The sequence below is a fragment of the Kogia breviceps genome, chromosome 12, assembly GCF_026419965.1.
Source record: "Kogia breviceps isolate mKogBre1 chromosome 12, mKogBre1 haplotype 1, whole genome shotgun sequence".
Taxonomy (NCBI): Eukaryota; Metazoa; Chordata; class Mammalia; order Artiodactyla; family Physeteridae; genus Kogia; species Kogia breviceps.
The window spans coordinates 7,240,308-7,266,262 of record NC_081321.1 but is presented as its reverse complement, the minus strand read 5'-3'; the positions used below and the strand labels follow the sequence as shown (position 1 = coordinate 7,266,262).

Sequence of the window (25,955 nt, the reverse complement as noted above, 5' to 3'; positions counted from 1 at the left end):
CCCGCTGCCGCTGGAAGGGACAGGAAGTAACTTTTTTTTTTTTTTTTTTTTTTTTGCGGTACGCGGACCTCTCGCTCTCGCGGCCTCTCGCGTTGCGGAGCACAGGCTCCGGACGCGCAGGCGCAGCGGCCATGGCTCACGGGCCCAGCCGCTCCGCGGCCCGTGGGATCCTCCCCGACCGGAGCACGAACCCGCGTCCCCTGCATCGGCAGGCCGACTCTCAACCACTGCGCCACCAGGGAAGCCCGCCATTTGATTTTAGGACAGAAATTTGTTGACAGGAAGAAGGTAGGTAAAAGGAAATATTCCAATGCAGAGAAGGAAAGTTTTAAGAAAGGAAAAGAATTAATTTGACTGAGATGAGAAAAGAAAGTGACAAAACGAGAAATAAACAAGATTGGTTAGTCAAAAAATAGATACAAGTTATGAATTAAAACTTTTAGTGACGCCAACACATAGTGGGAGGGATTTTTTTGATAAAACAGACGGCAATCTTGTGTTTATTTGCTCCCTAGTTTCCTCAGGCCTGACTGGCTTTCATTACCTTCTCTGCTAAAGGAGCAACGCTCAGTCAGGAAGAGAGAAGATTGGTAGCAATCAGGCCCCAAGAAAACATGGTCTTTTTCAGACAGATGCCCATCTACAAGCCTGAGCAGAAAGGTGAGTGCATCTAAATTTCATTGCAGTCAACTAATATAATTTATAGGATATCTAAATTGATGGTACACAATACATGCCTAGCAAATCGGTCATTTAAAATCCATTACAAAGTTTGCTTGAAATATAAAATAAAAATATAGATTGAAGCGTTCACTTCAGCAGCACATATACTAAAATTAGAACGATACAGAGAAGATTAGCATGACCCCTGTATAAGGAGAACACACAAACGCAAGAAAACATTTCTCTTTTTTTTCCACAGATGTACACTTATCTTCTGAACATTAAATATATGGCATTCTGCATGTCAATCATACTCAACAAAGGGATTTGAAAATATAGATTATGTGGCATAAAGGCTAGAGATTTAGTTTCAATAAGTCTGGGCTGGGGAGCCTTGGAAACTGTATTTTTAAAGTGATACATATTCCTCTGCCTTTTCGTCTTGTCTATCTTTCTGTGAATCTGGTTTTCGTTCCACAGGCTGCAGGATTGTAGTTCTTCTCGCTTCTGCTCTCCACCCTCTGATGGCTGTGCCTATCTAAGAGGCTTGTGCAAGCTTCTTGATGGGAGGGACTGGTGGTGGGTAGAGCTGGGTGTTGCTCTGCTGGGCAGAGCTCAGTAAAACTTTAATCTGCTTGCTTGCTGAGACGTGGGGCTGAGTTCCCTACTGTTGGTTGTTTGGCCTGAGGTGACCCAGCCCTGGTGACCACAGGCTCTTTGGTGGTGGACTCCAGGAGGGTGCACACCAAGGAGTACTTCCCAGAACTTCTGCTGTCAGTGTCTTTGTCCCTGCAGTGAGCCACAGCTGCCCACGGCCTCTGCAGGAGACCCTCCAGCACCAGCAGGTAGATCTGGTTCAGTCTCCTATGGGGTCACTGCTCCTTCCCCTGGGTCCTGATGTACACACCACTCTGTGTGTGCCCTCCAAGAGTGGAGTCTCTGTTTCCCCCAGTCCCATCAAAGTCCTGCAATCAAATCCCGCTAGCCTTCGAAGTCTGATTCTCTGAGAATTCCTCCACCCGTTGCCAGACCCCCAGGTTGGGAAGCCTGACGTGGGGCACAGAACCTTCACTCCAGTGGGTGGACTTCTGTGGTATAAGTGTTCTCCACTTTGTGAGTCACCCACCCAGCAGTTATGGGATTTGATTTTATTGTGATTGTACCATCTCATTGTGGCTTCTCCTTTGCCTTTGGATGTGGGGTGTCTTTTTTGTGGGTTTCAGTGTCTTCCTGTCGATGACTGTTCAGCAGTTAGTTGTGATTCCCGTGCTCTCGCAAGAGGGAGTCAAGAATTATTTTATTTAGCAGACTTTCTGAGGACTCAAGTCCAGGAGGCAGCCTCTCAGATAGCTCTGAAGGACTGCTCTCAAAGGTGAAGTTTAAGAGTCTCCTAAGAGAATAAAGATGAGCAAATGCTTAAATTAGGGATAGGAAGAGAGTATAAGCAGAGGAACAATGTTAGTGAAGGCCGGGGGCGGAGAATCCAGAGAACTTTGGGAATAGCAAGAATCCAGCTTTGCTAAAACATATTACAAGCACAATAAGAATGCACTTTACAGAGGAAGATTGTCTTTATTTAAATTGTCACAAAACTGTTTATTTCATGCAACCATACTCAAGAGGATAGAAATAGTTTTTTTAACATGACTCCTATTAACATCTACCAGTTAATAATTAAGCAAGTATGATTTCATCTCACTTCATGCTTATTTATTGAATGTATATAAATGTGCACTTACTATTTTATGCATTAGGGATAAATTATGGCTTACCTTAAGAAATCAGAGACAGGCAATAAATTAGGCTTGTAAAAAAATAGCAGCTCCAAAATATACTAAGGGCTACAACATGTAGCTACGTGAACCCCGATGGGTTCAATTCTCCCTGGGGAATTAAAAGACATACTGATGTTTTGAATGAATAGGTTAGAATTTTAATCATTGGGAAGTTCCTTGCTAAAATTTTCCAATAAATGAAAAAAATCCACCATGCATCAAAATACACTTTATTTTCAGGCTCCACGTGGTAATTGAATACCGTAGTAGGTAAATGAATAGTAGGTAATCGTGGAGTATCCTAGCAGGTATTATCCTAGCAGGTCAATGTGGAGTATCCTACAACTTCCAGCCAAAAGACACAGAAGAACAAATATTACATGATCTCACTTATACCAGGAATCTAAAATAGTCAGCCTTAGAGAGAGAGGGTTCATGATGGCAGTATAGAAAGATCCTGAACCCACCTTCTCCCATGGACACAACAGATCTATAACTACACATGGAATAATTTCTTGGGAAGGGACCTGAAAACTGGCTGCACAGAGTCCCCACAACAAAGGGTAAAGGAAAGCATCAAGATGGCTAGGAGAGATAGACAGATGGTCTCACCAAGGAAAAAAAACACACCCCAGTGATCCACAATCAGGAGGGATCACAGATGTCTGGATCTTTTCCCTGAGGGGCGAGGGATTCAAGCTCCATGTCAGGCACCCCACCCCCGAGATTCTACACAGGAGAAACACGTGGCTTTGAAAACCAATGGGAACTATGTCCAGGAATACCATAAAACTGCAGAGAATGGAAAACCCTCTTTTTTCCCAATCCTTAGTGCTCAAGATTTCTGTTGATATATTCTTTTTTATTTTTATTAATTTTTATTGGAGTAGAGTTGCTTTACAATGTTGTGTTAGTTTCTGCTGTGCAGCAACGTGAATCAGTTATACATATACATATATCCACTCTTTTGTAGATTTCCTTCCCATTTGGGTCACCACAGAGCATTGAGTAGAGTTTCCTGTGCTATGCCGTAGGTTCTCACTAGTTATCTATTTTATACATAGTGGTGTATATACATATGTCAATCCCAATCTCCCAATTCATCCCACCTACCCCTTCCCCTCTTGATAACCATAATTTGTCCTCTAGGTCTGTGTCTCTAGTTCTGCTTTGCAAATAAGTTCATCTGTACCATTTTTCTAGATTCCACAGGTCAGTGATATTATACGATATTTGGAAAACCCCGCTTTTAAAAGGGCTCGTGTGCAGACACACTCCACCCCAAAACCAGTGCAAAAACACCAGATTAAAAAGCACATGGACCAGAGGTGAAGGATAACCACTTACTAACCTTGAAGCGTCTGCCCTAGAGGCAAGAACCAGCTGGGAAGCTCACCAGGGACTGAAACTGGTGGGAGCCATTTTTACAATCTCAGGCTACCTTGCTAATACTGGCATTGGCGGGTACATTTTTGAAATTCTCCCTGTCACCTACCAGTGTCAGTGGTCAGACCCCACTGAGAGTCCCACCTACCCTTGAGACTCGGCAAAGCCTCGCTGCCAGCTCAGTGATAGTCCCACCCACCAGCACCCAGCAGCTGGTCCAGGGGTCAGCCCACCAGACATCTCCTAAATAAAGCCACTCTTTTAAGACTGAGAGAGATCGTTGATATACCTAGTGCATAGAAAAGAACACAAAGAATTAAGCAAAATTCAGAGACAGAGGAATATGCTCCAATCAAAAGAACAAAACAAAACTTTATAAAAAGAACCTTATAAACCAAAGAGAGGTGAGCAATCTGCTTAATGAAGAGTTTCATGTAATGGTTATAAAGATGCTCGCTCTGCTTTTTTACTGGATGAGTAGCAGTTAATTGGACAGGGGAGCGGCGACTGACATTGAAAGGGGTCCAGCTCCATGAAGCAGAAGCATTTAGGACAGTTAACCTAATCAAGTCCATCTTGCCTGGCTGGTGATTAAGTCAGGCCCCAGCCTAAAATATAGGGTTAATTCAACCAGCAGTTTTAATGGGTCTATAATTTTGAGAAAATGTTAACATTTCCTTTAAAATACTTCGTGTCTTTCCTACCACTTCAGAATGAAAATACACGTGTTGATCAACTTAAAATAATTGGTAAAGATGAGAGATAAGTGTAAGCTTAGTCCCTAATACAATCTGGTTTCATGAAGTCTTACTAAAATTGCATTTCTTTTGTACTCTGTTATGACACTTATCAATGTTCAAACAAAATCTGTCAATTTGAAGTGTGTATCTCTGGTTTTGGACTTTCAGCTTAATATCCCATTCTGTTTTCATTTTCCTAAGGGCAAATCTCTCCACCTGTGTGGAGACCTCAACAAATCACTTCTTCCCAGTTTGCTAACTCTTCCTAAGTCTCTCCTCTTTTTCATCCAAAAGATGACCTTTCAGTTTAAAAGCAAATGTGACATCTATATTCCTAATAATACTTTTTCCATTCGTTAGGATGCTGTGGAAGACACAGGTTACATTTTTTGGGGGTCATCTTTCTCTGAACATCAAAACCATTTCTTTTCAAATTCCTTTAACCTCATTATCGTTTTGGTCTTAACTCATACTTCTTATCTATGTCAGTAGTTCTACCTTGAACCAGATTTATCAATTTTTAATTTTAAAGTAATATTTGATAATTTTAATGATGTTATTTTAGCTCAGTATATTTGAATATATTTATTTTTCTTATCTTCTTTTCCATTGTATTCCTTTTTATAAATAAACATGCCCTTGAGTAATTGTATTGATAATTGTTGGTGATGAAGTTTTAAGTTTACATTTCTGTCTAATTTATCTAGTAAATTATTTTTAAAAACTAAAGCTCTTCCTCTGAGTCTTAAATTTTATGGTCATTTTTTCTTGATATTTAGATTTTTTTTGTATTTCCATTTTTTGCATCTTTATCCTCAAACAAACAGCAATCTTGCCAGACTCACTTGCTAAAAGGCTTGTAGATTTCCCTTGGTTTTGTTCACTTGATATACACATAGGTGGGTTGACTACTTTCCCAAGACCTACACCTGTAGGTCTATTTGTGGTCATTAGCACTTATCTCAATTCCCAGTGCTTTCCTCCCACAGTCTTTCATCTAGGGCAGTGTTTTTCAAACTGAGGATTCCAACCTCTTAACTGATCTTGAAATCAATTTAGGAAATCCCAGCTAGCAATGTCAGTGTGCATTGCACTTAACTGTTGAAATATCACTCAGCTATCACTTTTTTCCGTTGTATGTACATACACGTATATGTATGTTAACTGCCTTTCTTACTGCAGTCACGGTTAAAATTGTTTGGAGAGCACTGATCTTGGCTGAATCTGCTGTGCTTAACAGTCCCACTGCTCGTTTCTATAATCCTGTGAAATATTGGAGCATAACAAAACCCAAATCCACCTTCAGATGCAGGCATTTTGTACCAGGATGTCATAAAACTTCCTTCCACACCCAGATACATTTCCCCTTTCCCTTCTCCCCAGCCCCTTCTGGCCCTGGCCTCTACAAAGGCTGCTATCAAATGCAATAATGCAGTTGCTGTCTTCCCCGATAGACAGCATAAACAGTTTAGGGATAACTGTTCAATTTATCACAGCCCTGAGGCTCTAAACAATGGAGCAGGAAATGAGGTGAAAATAAAGTGTCTGTCAGCCATATTTCATGTAGGTGGAGCTGCTGTATCTGTTTGGAAACCTCCACCACCAGCCATGCATTCAGTGGAAGGAGATACGATTTGCTTTGTCTTTTATTTAGCTATTATTTTCAAACTTGTCGGTTTCAATCAAGATGTTTTCTGGAGTTTTGATCTGCATTTCTCTAATAATTAGTGATGTTGAGCATCTTTTCATGTGCCTCTTGGCCATCTGTATGTCTTCTTTGGTAAGATGTCTATTTAGGTCTCCCGCCCATTTTTGGATTGGGTTGTCTGTTTTTTTAATATTGAGCTGCATGAGCTGCTTTGTATATTTTGGAGATTAATCCCTTGTTAGTTGCTTCATCTGCAGATATTTTCTCCCATTCTGAAGGTTGTCTTTTCATCTCGTTTATGGTTTTCTTTGCTGTGCAAAAGCTTTTAAGTTTAATTAGGTCCCATTTGTTTATTTTTGGTTTTATTTTCATTATTCTAGCAAATGGGTCAAAAAAGATCTTGCTGTGATTTATGTCAAAGAGTGTTGATGTATCACCTCACACTGGTCTGAGGGGCCATCATCAAAAAATCTACAAACAATAAATGCTGGAGAGGGTGTGGACGAAAGGGAACCTTCTTGCACTGTTGGTGGGAACGTAAGTTGGTACAGCCACTATGGAGAACAATATGAAGGTTCCTTAAAAAACTAACAACAGAACTACCATATGACCCAGCAGTCCCACTATTGGTCATACACCCAGAAAACCATAATTCAAAAAGACACATGCACCCCAAGATTCACTGCAGCACTATTTACAATGGCCAGGTCGTGGAAGCAAGCTAAATGGCCATGGACAGATGAATGGATAAAGAAGATGTGGTACACATATACAATGGAATATTACTCAGCCATAAAAAGGAATGAAACTGGGTCATTTGTGGAAACGTGGATGGACCTAGAATCTGTCATACAGAGTGAAGTAAGTCAGAAAGAGAAAAACAAAGATTATCGCATATACGTGGAATCTAGAAAAATGGTACAGGTGAACCTATTTGTAGGGTAGGAATAGAGACACAGACATAGAGAACAGACATGTGGATGTGGAGGAGGGGAATGGGGGGGTGGGATGAATTTGGAGACGGGAATTGACATATACACTACCATGTGTAAAATAGACAGTGGGAACTTGCTGTATAAGGCAGGGAGCTCAGCTCTGTGCTCTGTGGTGACCTAGATGGGTGGGATGGGGGGGAGGTGGGAGGGAGGTCCAAGAGGGAGGGGATATATGTATACATATAGCTGACTCACTTCATTGTACAGTAGAAACTAACATGACAGTGTAAAGCAACTATACCACAATTTAAAAAAAATGTTTTATGGAGAAACTACAGTAACATTTCTAGCCTGGTGACATTGGAAAGCACCTATTTGACTTTTTCTTTAGCTTAAACTTATTCTATTGCTTCTCTTTTTATTTTTCATTTTAAGTGGTTTATTATTTTAGTAGTTTATAACACTATCTTAACCATGTATTTTTGTTTATTTTGCGTTTTCATGAAATTATTTATTTGTTTTGCATTAGGAAGCATTACTCTAAAGGTACAATTGTTTTGGTTCCTGGACTTTTCTTTCAGCCTCAAAAAAGTTCTAATTTCCTTAATAGTCACTCTGTTATCTCACCTATAGCCTCTCCTTTTCCAATCCCAATGCTAAAAATTTTTAATGGTTAATTCTAAACACTTACAATCCACAATTTCCACCACTGCCCCTTAATATCTCAGGTTAGTGGGCACTGTAGTTTTATTTTTTCAGATAATATATAATCTAATTCTTCTAAGAGAACAAATGAAATATAAAATACATGGTATCTAATATGTACAATCACTCAGTACTGATTAAATCCTGAAGAAGTATTACAGCAAAATAGGAGAGAGATTACAATTTACAGAAAAACATTAAATACAAACCCCAGATTTAACTGTAAACAGTAGCCAGCTTGCTTCCAAGAGCCTCTCGAGAGTTGCTTGCCTCTGATTCTTGTAATAAATTTGTCAATTGGTTTGTCAACAGAAAGTTAGGGAAATAAAACCTACTTTTGTTACTTTACGTTTTTGACAAATAGACCTCCTTTTTTCTGCTTCTGATATGATGAGTATGTCTAATAATAATAATAATAATAATAAATGTTAGATTGATTACTAAGGGAAAGATATGAAATGAAATGCTTAAGAGGGTCTTCTGAAATTTATTTTAAACACTTAAAGCATGGCAACATTTTGTCATCTCAAAATCTTGGGTCCAATAAATCCCCACAAGAATCTGTGAAAAGTCTGGAATTCTTGTACACTCCTTGGGATCCGCTGTGGAAACCTGGTGTGTGTAAGGGGTGGAAGAAGGGGAAGGGATGCTCTTCTTCCCTGTATCAAAGCTACCATCTCGCTTGTCCTTGCCTTGCCTCCTGACACGAAGAGCTTCAGCGGGCTTGCTGTTCTCAGAAGCCCCAGATCAGAATTTAGGCACAAGAATTTAGGTGTGGATTTTCCACACCCTAAGGAGGTGCACTCTCCATGATGTAATTTGTCCCCCCTTGAGTCAGCCCAGTAGTTGGGGAAGGAACATAAGGCCATGTCTAACTTACTGTTCTCCCAACATCTCTCCTCTCTTCTCTGGCTTGGAGCTCTTTTATGTCACCTTGGGAACTGAGGGGTCCCTTTTAGATTTTCAAAATAGGGCATGGGCTTCCCTGGTGGTGCAGTGGTTGAGAGTCCGCCTGCCGATGCAGGGGACACGGGTTCGTGCCCCGGTCCGGGAAGATCCCACATGCCGCGGAGCGGCTGGGCCCGTGAGCCATGGCCGCTGAGCCTGTGGGTCCGGAGCCTGTGCTCCACAACGGGAGAGGCCACAACAGTGAGAGGCTCGCGTACCACACACACACACACACACACACACACACACACACACAAAAATAGGGCAGCATTCCCCCGAAATAATAAACTTATTTTTTTGAGTGGTTCCTTAAAAATATCTGCTTATTTTTTTTATTGGAAATTTCAAATTAGCGTCTTCAAGTTCACATTTTTATTATTTACTATTAATTAGCACTATCCACTATCATTTTTTTGCAAAATCAGTCATGAAAACATAAACCTGTTTACTACTCAAACTGACCTTCAATTGACCTTCGACTCTCTGGTCATTCACTGGATATGGAATAAGCTAGCTGGACTCAAAATAGAGTTTTATCATCTTACAAAATCTTTATTTTAATACTACCTCAAAAAATAATTATATAGAAATATTCTACCATCAGAAAGTGACAAGTGCTATGCTGACCACAGCATCTAAACTTTCTATTTTGGGGCACTACTGATTGCCCTTGCTCTATTTTTTTCCATAGCACTTGTCATTTTTGACATATTATATAATGCACTTGCTTATTGTCTTCATTGTTTATTGCCCGGCTCCTCTCGCTGGAATATAAGGCAGAGATTTCGTCTTGTTGCTCACTGTTCCTTGGCAATGAGAACTGTATCCAGGCATAGCAAGCGCTCGGTGATTACCTGCTGAATAAATGAATGGAGAATCATGTTCCCGTGAGACGTGACACTTGCTTCTTATTGAGAAGTTGATAGATGAGCAAAGGTTTACTGTAAAGGAAGTTAGCCGTGTGAACATCTGGGAGAAGAGAAATACAGGAGAAGGGAACAAAAGCACGAGTCGTTAAGATAGGAGGGCTCTCAAGCGCTGCAGGAGAACGAGGGGTCAGTAGGACTGAAACAGACAAGAGGAGTCAGCGGGTTGCGGGGGTGGCGGATGCGGGAGTGCCAGCGTTTGGAAGGGGTGTGCAGGCGTGGAAAATGTCATTCTCCCGGACAAAACTTCCACGGATGACTCAGAGGAAGCAGACGGGGCCGAATGGAACATTGTTTTGCCACTCGGTCAGTTTTTGATTATGTGTACTGAAGAAAATAATACTACAGTCTTGAACAAAGCGGGCCGGAGGAAGCCCCGCTGGGCTGAGCCCACTGGCCTGATCTCTGAATCAGCATGCTAGTATTAACCGTGAGTCTTTCTAATAAGACAGAAAAAGAGCACATTCCTTATATTGTTTTGATCATTTGTCCTGCCTCTCAGAATTGGTGCAGGGAAATCCTCGAAGCATGGACATGTGTCATATAAGCCCCAGCATTTTCCAGTCTGCTCTCTACCGGACCAAGTACTCACAAAAATACTTGGAAATATACACAGGGTTAATCAGCAAGTTATCATGGAGGACTGTCACAACCAGGATTCCTTCTTCTCTTATTCATTAAATATATCGGTACCAATGTCCCGTTTGTGTTCATGTGATTTTCACTTTCATTCTACTTATGCCAGCGATTCTAACTGTACCTCCCCCAATGTACACTAAGTGACAAGGACACCTCCATTCTCACCCACTCACGGTTGCTCAATGCTCTGTAAACATATTTTTCTTTGGAAGTAACAGTTTAGAAATATGTCCAAAGGTAATGATGTCTTTCATAGAATTTTTTTAAAAATAGCTTCATTTTGAGATTTAAAAAAATCAATTTTTTATACAATTAAAATTGTATCAGAATTTTCAGCAATTACAAAGTCAACTCTTTTCACTTTTACTTATTCTCCTCTCTTCCTAGTGTATGTCAAAATTTAATGCTATTATTATAGTCAAAGCTTAGCTTTTGTTCCTTATCATTTAGCAGTAAGCATTAAAGCTTTTGATGTTGTGATAAAGTCTTCCTATTTTGATAGATGTGTAAGATAGATTCTACCAAGGCAATATACAGCATGTGTCTTCGTTGTTATTAAGCATTTCAATTCATCTCAAGTTTTATGAATATTAATTTTCGCTTTAGTGAATGATTTGGTATGAGCAATTTTACTCTTTGTGGGGGAATTTCTTAGCTGAGTCATTTACACTTGGTGTTCAAAAGCATCAATCTTACACATCAGTTATGTACAACAAATGTCCCCTGCACAGAAAAAGAGTTTCTAAAATAAAAAACTGGAAAGCCAGTTTTATTAACAATAACGAACATTTATATAGCACTCACTCTATGACAGATACTTTCTAAGTACTTTTAAGTGTGTTAACTAATGTAATCTAATCCTCGGAGAGCTACTCTTAAGCCAACTTTATATATGAACTGAAGCACTGAGAGATTATGTAATTTGCCCAAGATGGCACAGTAAGTGACGAACCTAGGATCCATTCCCAGGAGTTTGACAATTGAGTCTATTCTCTTAACCACTATGTCATCCTGCTTTTAGATCAGTTAGAATATTTCCATATTGTATTTCAGATTGTTTCTTTTCCATATGTTTTCCCTGATTATATGAACATTACTTTAGACAAGAAATGATACCAATTTATTTATTCTTTCACTCAACAAATATTTATTGAGTGCCTATTAAACCGATGACTGAAATTTCATTACTATATTTTCATTCATGTGCGTTAAGTGGCTACCTACTATTAAAAGTTGGAATACTGTAACTGACCTTTGACATTTGGCTGGAATCTGCCATTAAGGTTCGGCTTTGGCCTCAACATATTTCAACATCATTTTGGAATCCCTAAAACTGTGCATGACCAATAACCTTATGATCTTTGTAGATAATAATTATATAAGATCACTATCATAATGTTGATAATTCAGTCAAGACATGACTTGTGGATTTATTTTAATATATGGATATTTACTTATAATATGTATTTTAGATATATCTTGGAGTGAAAAACTTGCTTATCTTTTACAAAAAGACATTCAAAATATTGATATTTAAAAATATATATATTGATATTTGCACAAAGTCTCTTAAATCAAGGAATCATAAGCCCATTGTAGGCCTCATAGTCCATCCGTCTTAAACATATTTCTGGTATAAAAAACATGACATTAAAAATGGGTACTTTTGGCTCATTTTGGAATTTTCTGTACTCATTCATATTGTGGTGGATGGCAGAAATAATAAAAATTTTCATTTTAAACCTCACCTCTTCCTTCCTCAACTCTTGTCAATGTTTGTGTTTCCCCTGAGAATTGCATAATAATAAAATAGCATGGAAAGAAACATTGAATCCAGGTAACAAATACCCAGTAAAATTCTTTACCTTATCTTAGAACTCAGAAATGGGATAATTATCATAAGAATATATATTTGTGAGTTTATTGCAATTAAAAATGAAATAATATTTTTCCTATCGGTCATAAAACTAATTTTACTGATTATCTGGACAGTGACATCTGGCTTTGCAAATCAGATTGTTGGTAGACGCTTTCTAGAAATTTAATCAGCTACATGTGCAAGTCATAGTTTTGACAATAATAAAAAGCATGTTATGAGGTTTTCTATATACTTTCTGACAAAATGAAATTTTTCAATATACTTTCTGACAAAAGTATATTGAAATGAATAATATTTCAATCTCCCCAAAGTTCTTGAGTATATCAGGTGTCTTCAAGTAAGACAGTAACCATTAGTAACCGTTTATAAGCGCTGGTAAGCCTTTTTTGCATTCTTTCCAGACACTGAGAATGAGAATGGCTCTAGTGACTGAATTCCAAACCCTTTTGCAATTGACCTAGCTTCCAGTGCTTTGCTTTCAATAGAATTAAGGAGATCATATTTGATTTATCAGCTGATAGGTAATTTAAACTCTTCTTTAATGATGATTACAGTGTGACCTTTGGCTTATAACTTAGACACCTAAATATTTAAATGATAATGTTATAACGGAACTTCTCACATTTCTATCTCTCTCTTTATGTGAACGAGATTTCTTGGTGCTTACATCTATAGGATAGGACGTAGATAGGAATATTCTAGAATAAAATAGAGTAGAATAGAAAACATAGCAAGAGAATAGATAGTTGAAACTTGTGTCAATCTAGCAGTAAGTAATATTCATCCAAAGACACATGATCTGATTGGGGGAGCCAGAAGGATGGAATATACATTTAATTTCATTAAGAAATGATGTCAAATAAGATTTTTTCTTGTGTTTAATATACATTGAGATAATAGTGTATATATATATATACATATATATACATATATATGTGTGTATATATATATATATATACAGTTTTGATAAAGAATATATTGACAGGGACTTCCCTGGTGGCGCAGAGGCCAATAATACGCCCGCCAATGCAGGGGACACAGGTTCAAGAGCTGGTCTGGGAAGATCCCACATGCCGCGGAGCAACTAACCTGTGCACTACAACTACTGAGCCTGCGCTCTATAGAGCCGGCGAGCCACAACTACTGAGCCCACGTGCCACAACTACTGAGCCCACATGCCACAACTACCGAGCCCACGTGCCTAGAGCCCGGACTCCGCAACAAGAGAAGCCACCGCAATGAGAAGCCTGAGTGCCACAACAAAGAGTAGCCCCGTCTCGCCACAAGTAGAGAAAGCCCACACGCAGCAATGAAGACCCAACGCAGGCAGAAATAAATAAATAAATAAAATTTATTTTTTAAAAAAGAATATATTGACAATACTTGTAATGATAACTTGATCCAGTAAAGTTTATTACTACTCAGAACTATATAGGTACAAGAACCTCTTTTATAGTTTCGATTATCTTTAGTTTCAGTAATATATGATAGAGTGATCTTTAAGTATATTGAAGCATAAAATACCAGGATAAAATTATCTGGGGAATTAGAATGGAAATCCAAGATCAAGGAAAAACAAGAATGATGTAATATGTCCAAATTGTAAAAGAAGAGCTCATGTATGTTTTAAACGGATTATGGTAAGCAATAAATGACTGCAGTATTTACATTTCATTGGATACATTTAAAAAATGGTATTACAGTTTATTTTTTAAATGTCAGTATTTATAATACACTTTTTGTTTTCTTACTGGTGAAGAGAAGTTTTAGAAATCAAGTATGTGTGAAGGGTTACATCTTAATAAAATTCTTTTAGGGAATACAAGGAAAAAAGAGTTGAAGACCACAGGAATATGTAAGCCTTAGCTGAGAATTCTGAGAACATGTTGTTTATGCTCTACAATAAATATTTTAAATGTATCTACTAATATTTTCAATCAAAAATCACAACAATAAAGTTTTACTAATACTTCAGATTTATTCTTCTATTCCAGAAGTTTAAACTACAATGGTGATTTTGCTTCATCCAAATGTGGATTTTTATACTTAGTCATTAGGCATTTGGCCAAAATATAGGTTTGGTATATATCCAAAAGGTATAATTTTGCCTGTGAAAAGTAATATAGAGACTTCTTAAAAGTCATTTATTATTTATTGTAAGTTAATTTATTCCATGTTAAGCTGGCAGAGAATGAAGATATTTATTTATGGCAGTGTAGAAGGGCAGGATGGAAGTGGAGAGAGCGTAAAGCTTCTAACGAGAGAGGAAACCAAATTGAAGCAGAAGAGTTTTATATTCATTCAGCAAGCATTTACCAACTACCAAGGGCTCGCACAATGTATTATTACATTTTATTCTGACCTGGCATTATATCACTCATAGTCTATCATCATGATTGGGGGACCTCCCTGGTGGTCCAGTGGTAAAGAATCTGTCTTAGATTGCAGGGGACGTGGGTTCGATCCCTAGTCAGGGAATTAAGATCCCACGGGGCAACTAATCCTGCATGCTGCAACTACTGAGCTCTTGTGCCTCAACTAGAGCCTGTGTGCTGCAAACTACGGAGCCCATGCGCCCTGAAGCCCGCGCGCCACAACTAGAGAAGAGAAAACCCGCACACCACAACTAGAGAGAAGCCCGCACACCACAACAAAGAGCCCACATGCCTCAACGAAGATCTTGTGTGCTGCAATTAAGACCCAATGTGGCCATAAAAAATAAATAAATAATAAATAAATATCATGATTGGCATTTTATTTATTTTTAATTAATTTTTATTGGAGTATAGTTGATTTACAATGTTGTGTTAGTTTCATGTGCACAGCAAAGTGATTCAGTCATACATATACATATATCCACTCTTTTTTAGATTTTTTTTCCCATATAGGTCATTATGGAGTACTGAGTAGAGTTCCCTGTTCTATATGGTAGGTTCTTATTAGTTATCTATTTTATATATAGTAGTGTGTATATGTCAGTCCCAGTCTCCCAAATTATCCCTCCCCCACCCCTTAACCTTAAGTTTGTTTTCTACTGCTGTGACTCTATTTCTGTTTTGTAAGTAAGTTCATTTGTACCACTTTTTTAGATTCCACATATAAGTGATATCGTATGATATTTGTCTTTCTCTGACTTACTTCATTCAGTATGACAATCTCTAGGTCTATCCACGTTGCTGCAAATGGCACGATTTTGTTCTTTTTTTATGGCTAATACTCCATTGTATATATGTACCACATCTTCTTTATCCATTCCTCTGTTGATGGACATTTAGCTTGCTTCCATGTCCTGGTTATTGTAAATAGTGAATTTTAATATCTTACAAATCTGTAGTTTTATAGTTCACTAAGGACTGCCATGTATGGTATCTTCATTTCTCACTCTTTCAGATCGTATACACAAATATATGTCAAGAACTAAATATACCTCATCCAGGGGAGTGCTTGTTTCTCCTCATATTGAATTTTATAGTTTAAACCAGTTCTCTATTCAAGACACACACACTTGAATTTTGTGGAGTCCTAGTTATACTAATGTAATAGTGTGGATCTTTTTCAGTTTCAGAATTCCATAAAAATAGATTCTAACATCCCATCTCCTTAGAAAAGCAAATAGGATGAAGATCACTATTGATAAAATGTTTGTATTTCTCACAGTAAAATAAATAAGAATGTTCATCAAATAAAGATTATTTCCTTAGAGGATAAAATAAATTTATTGGCTTTATATTCTAGATGTTAAATGAACTAAGAAACTATAAAAATGCATTACATGGGTTCATTTTCTTTATAAACAAACAAATATAAGGATAGTTGTAAAAAGCAAAGGCTAAGCTTTTAAACAAAGGAGAGATTATCTTCATACTTATTTTGTTTAAAATCTGTGATAAATTTTATTTCTTTGTTTCATTAAATAACTGTATTGGATGAAGCTTGGGAGAATATGTAATGCTCCCTGGTCTACCAAGTAGAGATTTGGGATATGTATCTACATAAATAGCTCTTGTTAAAAAAGAAAAAGGTCAAGAATATTAATTGATTTCATCAAATCATGTCATTTACTTTGTTTTTTCTTAAAGATATTTATCATGTTGATTAATAACCAGAACTAATGTAGCCTCAATATACTATTTTTCAGGCACTTAGAAAATTTGAGCAAGTGGATGAAAGTGATCTGCAATTGATTTTTTTATACTGGAAGTAGTTAATATGTTACAAAAATAAATGGTTAGCCATTTACTTTTACTGCCCATTAGGTAAAATAAAAACCAGTGATTCTGGAACAAGAACAGAGTTCAAGGAATCAAGGACTCAAGAGTCCCATTCTTTCCTATTCCTCTCTACACCATGAGGGGATGTCAGCTGCCTAATCCAGTCTTGATTCTGCTTTCCTTGCTCCTTCCCAGAGATGCTTCAGCTACCTCCAAACCGTAAGCAACATTTCAGAAAAGTCTCTTGCCCTCCTCTTCCCATGGTGTTATCAGCTTCTCGATGTCTGTCTTTTTATTTATTTCCTGATTCCTTCTGAAATTATCTGTTGTTGAAAAGGCCCAGAAGTGTTGATAAATTGTTATTGCACAGGTGGTAAAAGGCATACTCCAGTTCTAGAAAACTCAGAGATACAGGGCAGTAACATTTGTGAAATATTTACCAAATAAAATTATAGAATTCTACAACATTCATCAAATAAGAATATAGAATTCCTACCAAAAAAAGGTAAATTCTTTTTTGACTGGTGCAAAAGCTGCAGTGTCTTGGCCATTGTAAAGTGACTCAGTGTCTGTGTCTTCCCTAAGCAGGTATTCCCAAGATGGATGTATGACTTACAGACAAGCCAGGGTTTGTGTGTCATTTCACTCAATCCTTCAGCAAAACTTTAAGGGCTGGCATTAGATTTGAGAATATACAGTTCAACAAAATGTGGCCCCTGCCCTTAGTACCTCATAGTATAAAAAAGAGAGAGATAGAGAGATGGTGCACAGTGAATGAAATAAAACGCAAAAACAGAACGAGGCATTGTAGGATTCTGTGAGAATACTCAGAGAGAACCTGACTCTTCATGGGAACTGATACAAGGGAAGGGGCATCACCAAAGTCCACATAAGAAAGTTGCTTTTGAGATGAGTCTTATGAAGCCGATAGAAGTTTTCCAGCTAGACCAGGACACTTCAGAAAGAGAGAGTCATGGGCCAGCAGAACATCACAAAGTGCAGCACGTTTAGGTGATTGTAAACAATGGGCAAACCGCAACAGGAGAATATTTTCTTTTGGATGTATATGGTAATATGTCTGATGATTAGCCTAGTTTTTCTTCCATCTCTAGAGAGTGGAAGAAAGAAAAGAGCTAAGGTTGCTTCTGAAACAGTAGTGAAAAATGATTCAGCTCCTCTCAATGTATTATCGTTATCTCAATGTTTCCTGGAACAAAGAGATTTGTGATATCATCCATAAGAAACCCAAGACCACATGTGGATAGGTTTTCTTACTGGTTTCAATGATAATTAACTGATTAATAATATTGTTTGTTACTAAAAAATATTTAAAGTTTTTTTGGAGGTATATTTACATATAACTGAGAATTAAAATCATAAGATATTTAAAGTGTACAACACATATATTGTGAAAGGATTCTCCCCATTGAGTTTAATTAATCTATCACATAGATTAATCTAACAATTAATCTAACATATCTATCTCTCAAATATTTATTTTGGGGGGGTGAGGACACTTAAGTTCTGCTCTCATAGCAAATTTCAATTATATAATTTCAATTATACAATGTTATCAACTATAGTCACCATGTTATATAGTACATCCTCAGACAGACTTTATTCAACTTATAAATGAAAGTTTGTGTCCTTTTACCAACCTATCCCTATTTTCCTCCATCCCCCATTCCCTGGTAACCATTTTTCTACTCTATGTTTCCGAGTCTGACGTTTTTTTAAAGACTCCGCATGTTGTAAGAGATCCCATGCAGTCTTTGTCTTCCTCTATCTGGTTCATTTCACTTAGCATAATGCCCTCAAGGCCCATCCATGTTGTCATGAACAGCAGGACTTCTGAATAACATTTGTGTGTGTGCATGTGTGTGTGTGCACGCGTGTGTATGATCACATTTACTTGATTCATTGAAAATTTCTAAATTTGAAAATTATTTCTATACAAAATATATAACAACTCATGGAGTGCTTATCCATAACTTATGACTAGGTTTACTAATATTGAGAGTGAAAATTTCCACAGTATAGGAGAAGCATACTGATGTTTAACTTGGTAGGGGTTTCCTGAGTTTCTAAGGCCTTCTGGATTGGTCTTTGAAGAATATACTCCTCTCCACTCCTGTTGAAATCTGGCTCCGCTCTCTGATTGGTGACGATAGCAAAGATCCTCTAGACAACAACCACAGTAATTATGTCTTTTTAACCTCTCCATGGTTGACCCAGACCCCTCTTCTCTGCAGGCAGTACCTGGTCCTGGTCCCATCACAGCTGTATGCTGGGGTTACCGAGAAGGCCTGTGTCGTGCTTAATCACCTGAATGAGACCGTGGAACTGACAGTAACTCTGGAGTATGAGATGCAGAGCAGGAATCTCCTCACAGACCTGGGAGTGAAGCACTCCTGCTACTGCAGCTCCTTCATGGTCAGTATCCCTCCTTGGGTAAAGGGAGAGTACTACAGAGAGAGCATGTTAGTTGATGCCTTGCATTCTGACCCCCAACAATAAAAAAGCAAAAGGAAGAAAAAAATGAGGAGTACAGAGCAAATTTCAAATTAGAGTCTAAAAATAAAAGTTCTACTGAATATACTTATGTAATATTTACAAACAGAACTAATGCAATATACAAAAGATAGTAATGGTTATAGGAAGGACTTCTATAACCACTATTATCTTTGCTCTTAAAGTAAACTTCTAAGGAAAATAATGTTCATGCCATTACAGATATAAACACATAGATTCATAAAGTTAAGAGACTTCTCTGAGATCTCACAGATGGTTGATGGTTAATGTATTGTCCTTGTAACTTTTGATTAACTTAAAGTATTAAATAGTTAATCATACCAGCTTCCTGCCAACAATAATATGTAATGCTGTTTTTGACCATTGAGAAATAAAATTTAATAATTATTTTAATACTACCATATTGCTGTGAAAATGTGGGCTTGTTATTGCCTTCATTGTCATAACGGGTTGAAGAATTAGTTCATTTTATTGCAATGACATTTTTCCTTTAGTCGAATCAACAATTCATTGCTGTCATGTTACACGATCATAATGATCTATAAAAAGAGGGGACATCACCTTTGACCCTATCCCTTACTAATTTTCATGGGACTAACCAGAGAAATGAGAAAATCACAAAGGCTGAGACATTCAGAAGTGGATCTGGGCAGATTCTTCAGCTCATTTCGGTTTTACAGATTCCGGAGTCATCATCTTCCTCAGCGTTCATGACTGTGCAGGTGAGAGGGTCAACCCAGCACTTCGTAAAGAGGAAGCTGATGCACATAACAAAAGCAGAAAGCCTAGTCTTCGTCCAGACGGACAAACCCATCTACAAACCAGGACAAACAGGTATAAAGAACCAAATGAGCAAAGGCAATTTGAAGGGTTGGAGGTGTGGTTCTCTATTAATTTCTGGAAATCCTGGCACTTTGTTATCTGTCTTACCACCCTGAGTTCCCACTGGAGGGTTTCATGAGAAAAATCTCTATGTTTCAGTGAGATTCCGCATTGTCTCTGTGGATGTCAATTTTCACCCTTTGGATGACGTGGTGAGTGTCACAACAGTGGGTGAGATTGGCAGAAACAGGCGAAAATGTAAAACTTATTCTTTTGGAGAACCGAGGCCAACATGAGGTGCTTAAATCTACCACAGAAAGATCCCAAGAGTGTATCGCTGCTGGAGAATAAGGGAGATCAGTTCATCAACTACATTTTTAAAATAAATTAAATATTCAGTTAAAATTATCCCCTTAAAGACTCAATTATTTTCATTGAACTGAAGCAAACAAATGCATTTCATTTCTCTCCTAGAGAAATGGAGAATTTCTCAGAGATAAACATCACCTGCAAAATAAACTATTATCAAGACCTTTTTACCTAAATGTAGGTTTCTCAACTGTACATTATTTCATGAAAGGGAAGCCATGACTTCTTAAGAGACGTGTGTCCCAAACTAAACATATAAAGTGTTGTGAATGAAATGGGGCCACATTTCCTCATTTGGACAAGAAATGCACAGGCCTACTTCCTCTGGTCCCGATACTGTATTAATGCTAATGTCATGGTGTTCTCTTTCTGAACTCTATCTCACACTCATACTATTTCTTTCTTTTCAGTTCCCAGTGGTTTATATTGAGGTAGGTACTATATTGTGTATCTCAGTTGGGGTGAGGACTCACTGCCAGTTGTGTTAAATTGCCTCTCTCCACCTCCACCTTCCCCCCTGGCACTTCATCAAAACTAAATAAACACTGTTTTCCCTGTGTCTCTCAAATCCTGGGGAGAGTAGATAAGATATAAATGAAGGAACAAAATTCCCTGAGATGATGCAATTTAGTGGCTCTTCCGATATTTCTGAACAAGATGGGTATGCGTAATCTCAAAAAGAGGTACTATCACCTGTCCTATCTCATAGCTGGGAAAGATGTCCTTTGCTCAATCTAGAATTCCTAGAAACCTTTGCTAATACCTCTGGTGCCAACTTACCAATCAGCTAATTATCCAACTCCCAATGTCCCTCTCCCTGAAAAGCTGTTCCTCTACTCAAAATTATATATTTCAGTTGTTTCTATGAACTTGTGATGTTTTTACCTATAGAATCCCAAGAAGAACCGGATTTTCCAATGGCACAGTGTCAAACTGCACTGGGGACTCAAACCGCTCTCTTTCCCACTCTCAGTGGAGCCCACGCTGGGTCCCTACAAGATCATACTGCAGAAGGAGTCAGGGGAAAAAATAGAGTACTCTTTCGAGGTGAATGAATATGGTAAGAATTCTGCATGTGTCCAAGATATTTATGACATTAGAGAATGAGAGATTGGATCATTTTTACATGTAGGTGACAAGCATAAATCTAGCATATAATAGTCGAAAATCAGCAAGCCTTTTTATTTATTTAAATATTTGCTAAGCACGTTTCATGCACTATCTCATTTAATCCTTACAGTAGCCCTCTGAGGCAGATCCTATACCTTCTCCAGTTTACAAACGAACATATTAATACTAGAAAAGTTAGTAATTTACCAAAATCAGAGCCAACAGGAAGCAAGAGAAATTTTAATAGTTCCATTTGACCCTATTCAAACATCAATTGTTAACCAGTACACTATGTTATCTACATGCATCTCTTGATCTATATCTTATAACAGGAGGTATTTCCTGGGATTACATCCTGGCTGTGTGCGACCTACATGTAATCTACTCTAATAATAGCAATCAGACACTGAAACCATCTTATTAGTTATCAGTTACGCAGATTTTCTAACGTCAGTTAAATACATCACGCCATGGATAAGGAGACCTAGCACAAAAACAGGGTTCCCCAAACTCAGCACGACTGCCATGAGAATTCTAGGACAGGGATTCAGTGTAGAAATAACAAACCTTATACACAACTATGAGAGAGGCTGGAAAAGTCAGAGTCCAACGGGAGGAGATGGTAGATCGGAGGAAATTACTAACCAGTCCTCCTGAAGCATTGGTGGGGATGGACAGGTCAGAACTGACAAGGGCACCTTCAGATGCCAGAGCGGCGCACGAAGGGGAAGTGACAGGAGACTCAATGGGAGACTTACCGCTCCCTCCCTCCCTACCACTCCAGTATTTCTATAACCAGCTGCTGGTGGTAGGCCTGGGGTCTCTGCGAGTCAGCAGGGTCTAGAAGTTGGCAAGGAGAGCTGGACACACGGAGTGAAAAAATAAGGACAAACTGGAAACTGCTGGCCCCTCTGTACCTGTAAGCGTGTCTGACCATGGAGATCTTCAGAGACTAATGATGCTACTTTCTTCCCACCTTTGAAATCTTGGACAAAAAAATTCAGAGAAGGAGATTCTAGGCACCATAATACCAGCTTAACCAAGTTAACACGGTACCAACGGCCCATGGTTATGGCGGCGTCTCCTTTGCCAACTGTGGCCCTGCTGCCCCTTATTGTAACTGAAATCACTTTATGTGACCCTTTGTCACAAGGTGCTATAGTAGAATCATTACTCATGCTTACAGGACCTCCTGCCCACTCTCACCATTTTTTTTCTCTTTTATGGATAACAGTTTTGCCCAAATTTGAAGTCCAGGTGAAAATGCCCAAGTCTGTTGGTTTTCTAGACGATGAATTCGTGGTAGCCGTCTGCAGCCTGTGAGTTACACTTTTTGCATCTCATTTCTTTTTCCCTACTTTACCTGTATCGCCCATAATGATCACCGGACTTTGAAGGATTTTAATTCGGGAAGGAATGACTCTCTCCCCAACTTGTCTGAACTCAGACTAGGGAGCAGGGGTGGTGGCATACAACACTTCTACCGCTAATAATAAAGATTATTAACTGAGCACTTAAAATGTGCCAGGCAATGTTTTAAGTGCCTTGCACTTATTTACATTTTTTTTTCTTACACTAACCCTATGAGATGGGGATAATTATCCTCATTTTGCAAATGAGGAAACTGCAACACATAAAGGATAAAATAACTTGTCCAAGTTCCTACAGACAGTAAATTCCTGAAGACTGGAATTTAAATCCAACAGTCCATCCCAGACCCTGAACTCTTCACCACTATTCTATATTGTCTCTGAAAGTAAAAAAAAAAAAAAAAAATCTAGCTTCATGAAGCATTTCTATATTTCTATATCCCAGACACTGGGCTAAATTGAACCTGGGCCATCCAACTCTGGAGCCCATGCTCATAGATTCCATGTTATTCCATTTCCTATTATCTCCATTTTTTTTTTTTTTATAGTTCCCAATTTCTTAAACTATGGAAAGCTAGAAAGAAGCTCAGTAGACCCTCTATCTTAAAGGCTGGATATATAAGGTAGAATTAAAAATACATGTCATTTATTTCTTCCCTGATTACCTTTTGGTGCAGCAGAGTTCCCCGCCACATGCACCAAGGAAGTTGATTTTACTTCTTGCTTCTAAAAACAGCATGAAAAACATGCCTTCATTCTTCTCACCAGCTCTGATGCTACAAATTTTTCCATCAGAGGGAAAGGCTTTTGATTCAGATTTAAAGATAAGATTCAACAACGTGATTAAATTTAGTAAATAATTTATTACTTTATCAGCACTTTTTTTTTTTTTGCGGGGGGGAGACTATAAAAAGAGGAAGCTTGGGGCGTCACAGTTTGGGCAATAAGTCTCTAACCTAAGTCTGCATCAGAATCTATGGACGTTCTTCGTTAAAATGTAGATTCCTCAGCTCCACCTCTAGAGATTCCAATCATAAATCTGAGAAAGGATTTGGGACTCTGACTATCACTGCCTATCTCAGGGAATTTCAATGTGGGTGGCCCACGAAGCATACTTTAAGAAACAATAGACTAAGTTTAGCTGTACATCATGTCTTAGTCTGTTTGGGCTGCCATAACAAAATACCACAGACTGGGGAGCTTATTAACAACAGAAATTTATTGCTCACAGTACTAGAGGCAGGTAAATCCAAGATCAAGATGCCAACATGGTCAAGTTCTGGTGAAGGTCCTCTTTCTGGTTCATAACTGGTGTCTTCTCCTTGTGTCCTTACATGGAGAAAGGGACAAGAGATCTCTCTGGAGCCTCTTTTATAAAGGCACTAACCCATTCATGAGAACTTCACCCTCCTCCCAAAGACCTCACCTCCTAATACTATCATCTTTTGGGGTTTAGAATTTCAACAAGTGAATTTGGGGGGGGACCTAAATAATCAGACCATACCACGTCACATGTCTCCATCAGATTTGGCAGAATCTGACTGTCATCATGATACTGTTCACTTATAATGTTTTTGTTCTATAGCTAGTGCTTTCCCATTTAATTCCTCATTTATCCTCTTAAAATATACATGAGTCAGGGAGGACTTAGAAATACACTGTGTATGCTCCCCTAATTTTTTTTTTCCTAAAACAACTTAGGAGGTATTGGCAAAGCTAGAATAATAACCTAGATAATCTGACAGCAGAGAAAGAAGGAAATAAGGCAGTTTTTCCTCAGATCTTTCTTCCCTCTCAGCTGAAGTAAAACTTCAGCTGAGAGGGAAGAAAGATCTGAGGAAAAACTGCATTGTTACTTTTCCATTTGGAAGAGTTTCAAAAAGTATTTCAGTATTCAGTAAGTATTTTCTTTTAGAGTTGTAGATAATTAAGACAAAGTTTCAGAATAAGTGCTTCTAAAGTACAAATGCTTTGGAAGGAAATACAATTGCTGTCAATGAGTAAGATGGGTATATGAATGGATCAAATCCTGTGAAGAACATCTGAGTTATGTTAAGTATTTTTTTGTATGACTCTTTACTGCTATAGATACACATATGGAAAGCCTGTCTGTGGTCTGGTGACAATTAACGTGTGCAGAAGATATTCACGATACAGTTCTACCTGCCATGGAAAACATTCACAAAGTATCTGTGAAGAATTTAGTCAACAGGTATATGGAAATCACTCTCCCCAGGACACTAACACCAGATCTTGTTTTCCTGTGGCTGATACGATACAATACAATACAATACAATACAATACAATACGAGAGTAGTGTTTGAAATAGTCACCTAGGAAAAGTGTGGAGTAAGGGAAACATTTTAAGATTGCCCGGCAATGATTGGAGCCAACTTGAGGGTTGGGCTCATGTATATATAATGGTATTTATTTTGGCCAGTTTTGTAATTTCCTTCTGACCTCAATTGACATGCCAGGTACATGGGCATAAAAGAATGTGGAAGTCTCCAAAGTTGGTTTTTATCAAATATAATAGAAGAAGAATGTGACAGATATTAAGAATTGGGCTAGAGGGAGAATCAAATGACACCCCATGGAATCTACCCTGCATAGAGGAGACTGAAACCAGCATCAGGTTGAGAGAGAGATGATGAACTGGAGGCCTCGATTACATCAGAGAAAAAGTGGAGCAAGAATAACTAAGGGAAACAGCAGTAGGACACGTACTAAAAAATGAAATGTATGAATACTGATTTCAGGGGAAGAGTATATCAAAGTCCAGGCTGTGGCAATGTGAGTGGACACTATAAGGGTGTGGAAAAGCAAGTTACCAAAGTTGTAGAGACCGAATAAATGAAAGGCTAGGGTGGTGAATACGATGATGCAGTTCCAGATAAACATGAGAGAAATCTAGCTGCCAAAATCCTTACTTACTATATCAGGGAGACTAGGATTAATTTCTGTTTTCTAATGAGTCATGATATCTGCATATAAGTACATTAAATAAGATTAAATTTAACTATGCAATAAATATTTTCTTATAAATAAGTACAAAAATGAAAACAAATCTTTATTATAATATGAAACCCGATGTTTAGTTTAGAGATCTAATTGCTATAATGATTCATCCAGTCAATGAATATATGTGTTTTTTTAATGTCCTAGATATCAAGAAAACACAGTCGATATTTAGGTGGAGGTCATATTTAGTCGATATTTAGGTGCAGGACATTACAGAGGCTCCTTAGAACACGTTATGTCTGAGCTGAGTTTAGAAGAGCAGTAACTGTTGGCCAA

General features: G+C 38.2%; 1 protein-coding gene and 1 non-coding gene across 2 annotated transcripts in view; both read left to right on the top strand.

Moving 5' to 3' along the window:
- The first annotated feature begins 806 nt into the window (after window positions 1-806).
- Window positions 807-913, top strand: LOC131767581 (U6 spliceosomal RNA). The gene has a single exon (XR_009338781.1). It is a non-coding gene; the product is annotated as a U6 spliceosomal RNA (small nuclear RNA).
- A 15,678-nt stretch (window positions 914-16,591) lies between these two features.
- The window catches only part of LOC131766245 (pregnancy zone protein-like), a 41,429-nt gene continuing 32,065 nt past the window's right edge, over window positions 16,592-25,955 (top strand). Inside the window, exons 1-8 of the mRNA XM_059080283.2 lie at window positions 16,592-16,674; window positions 18,708-18,888; window positions 19,668-19,821; window positions 19,969-20,021; window positions 20,589-20,609; window positions 21,070-21,238; window positions 22,523-22,607; window positions 24,747-24,870. Of these exons, the coding sequence (XP_058936266.1) occupies window positions 16,592-16,674; window positions 18,708-18,888; window positions 19,668-19,821; window positions 19,969-20,021; window positions 20,589-20,609; window positions 21,070-21,238; window positions 22,523-22,607; window positions 24,747-24,870 (870 nt within the window). The remainder of the gene's footprint in view (window positions 16,675-18,707; window positions 18,889-19,667; window positions 19,822-19,968; window positions 20,022-20,588; window positions 20,610-21,069; window positions 21,239-22,522; window positions 22,608-24,746; window positions 24,871-25,955) is intronic.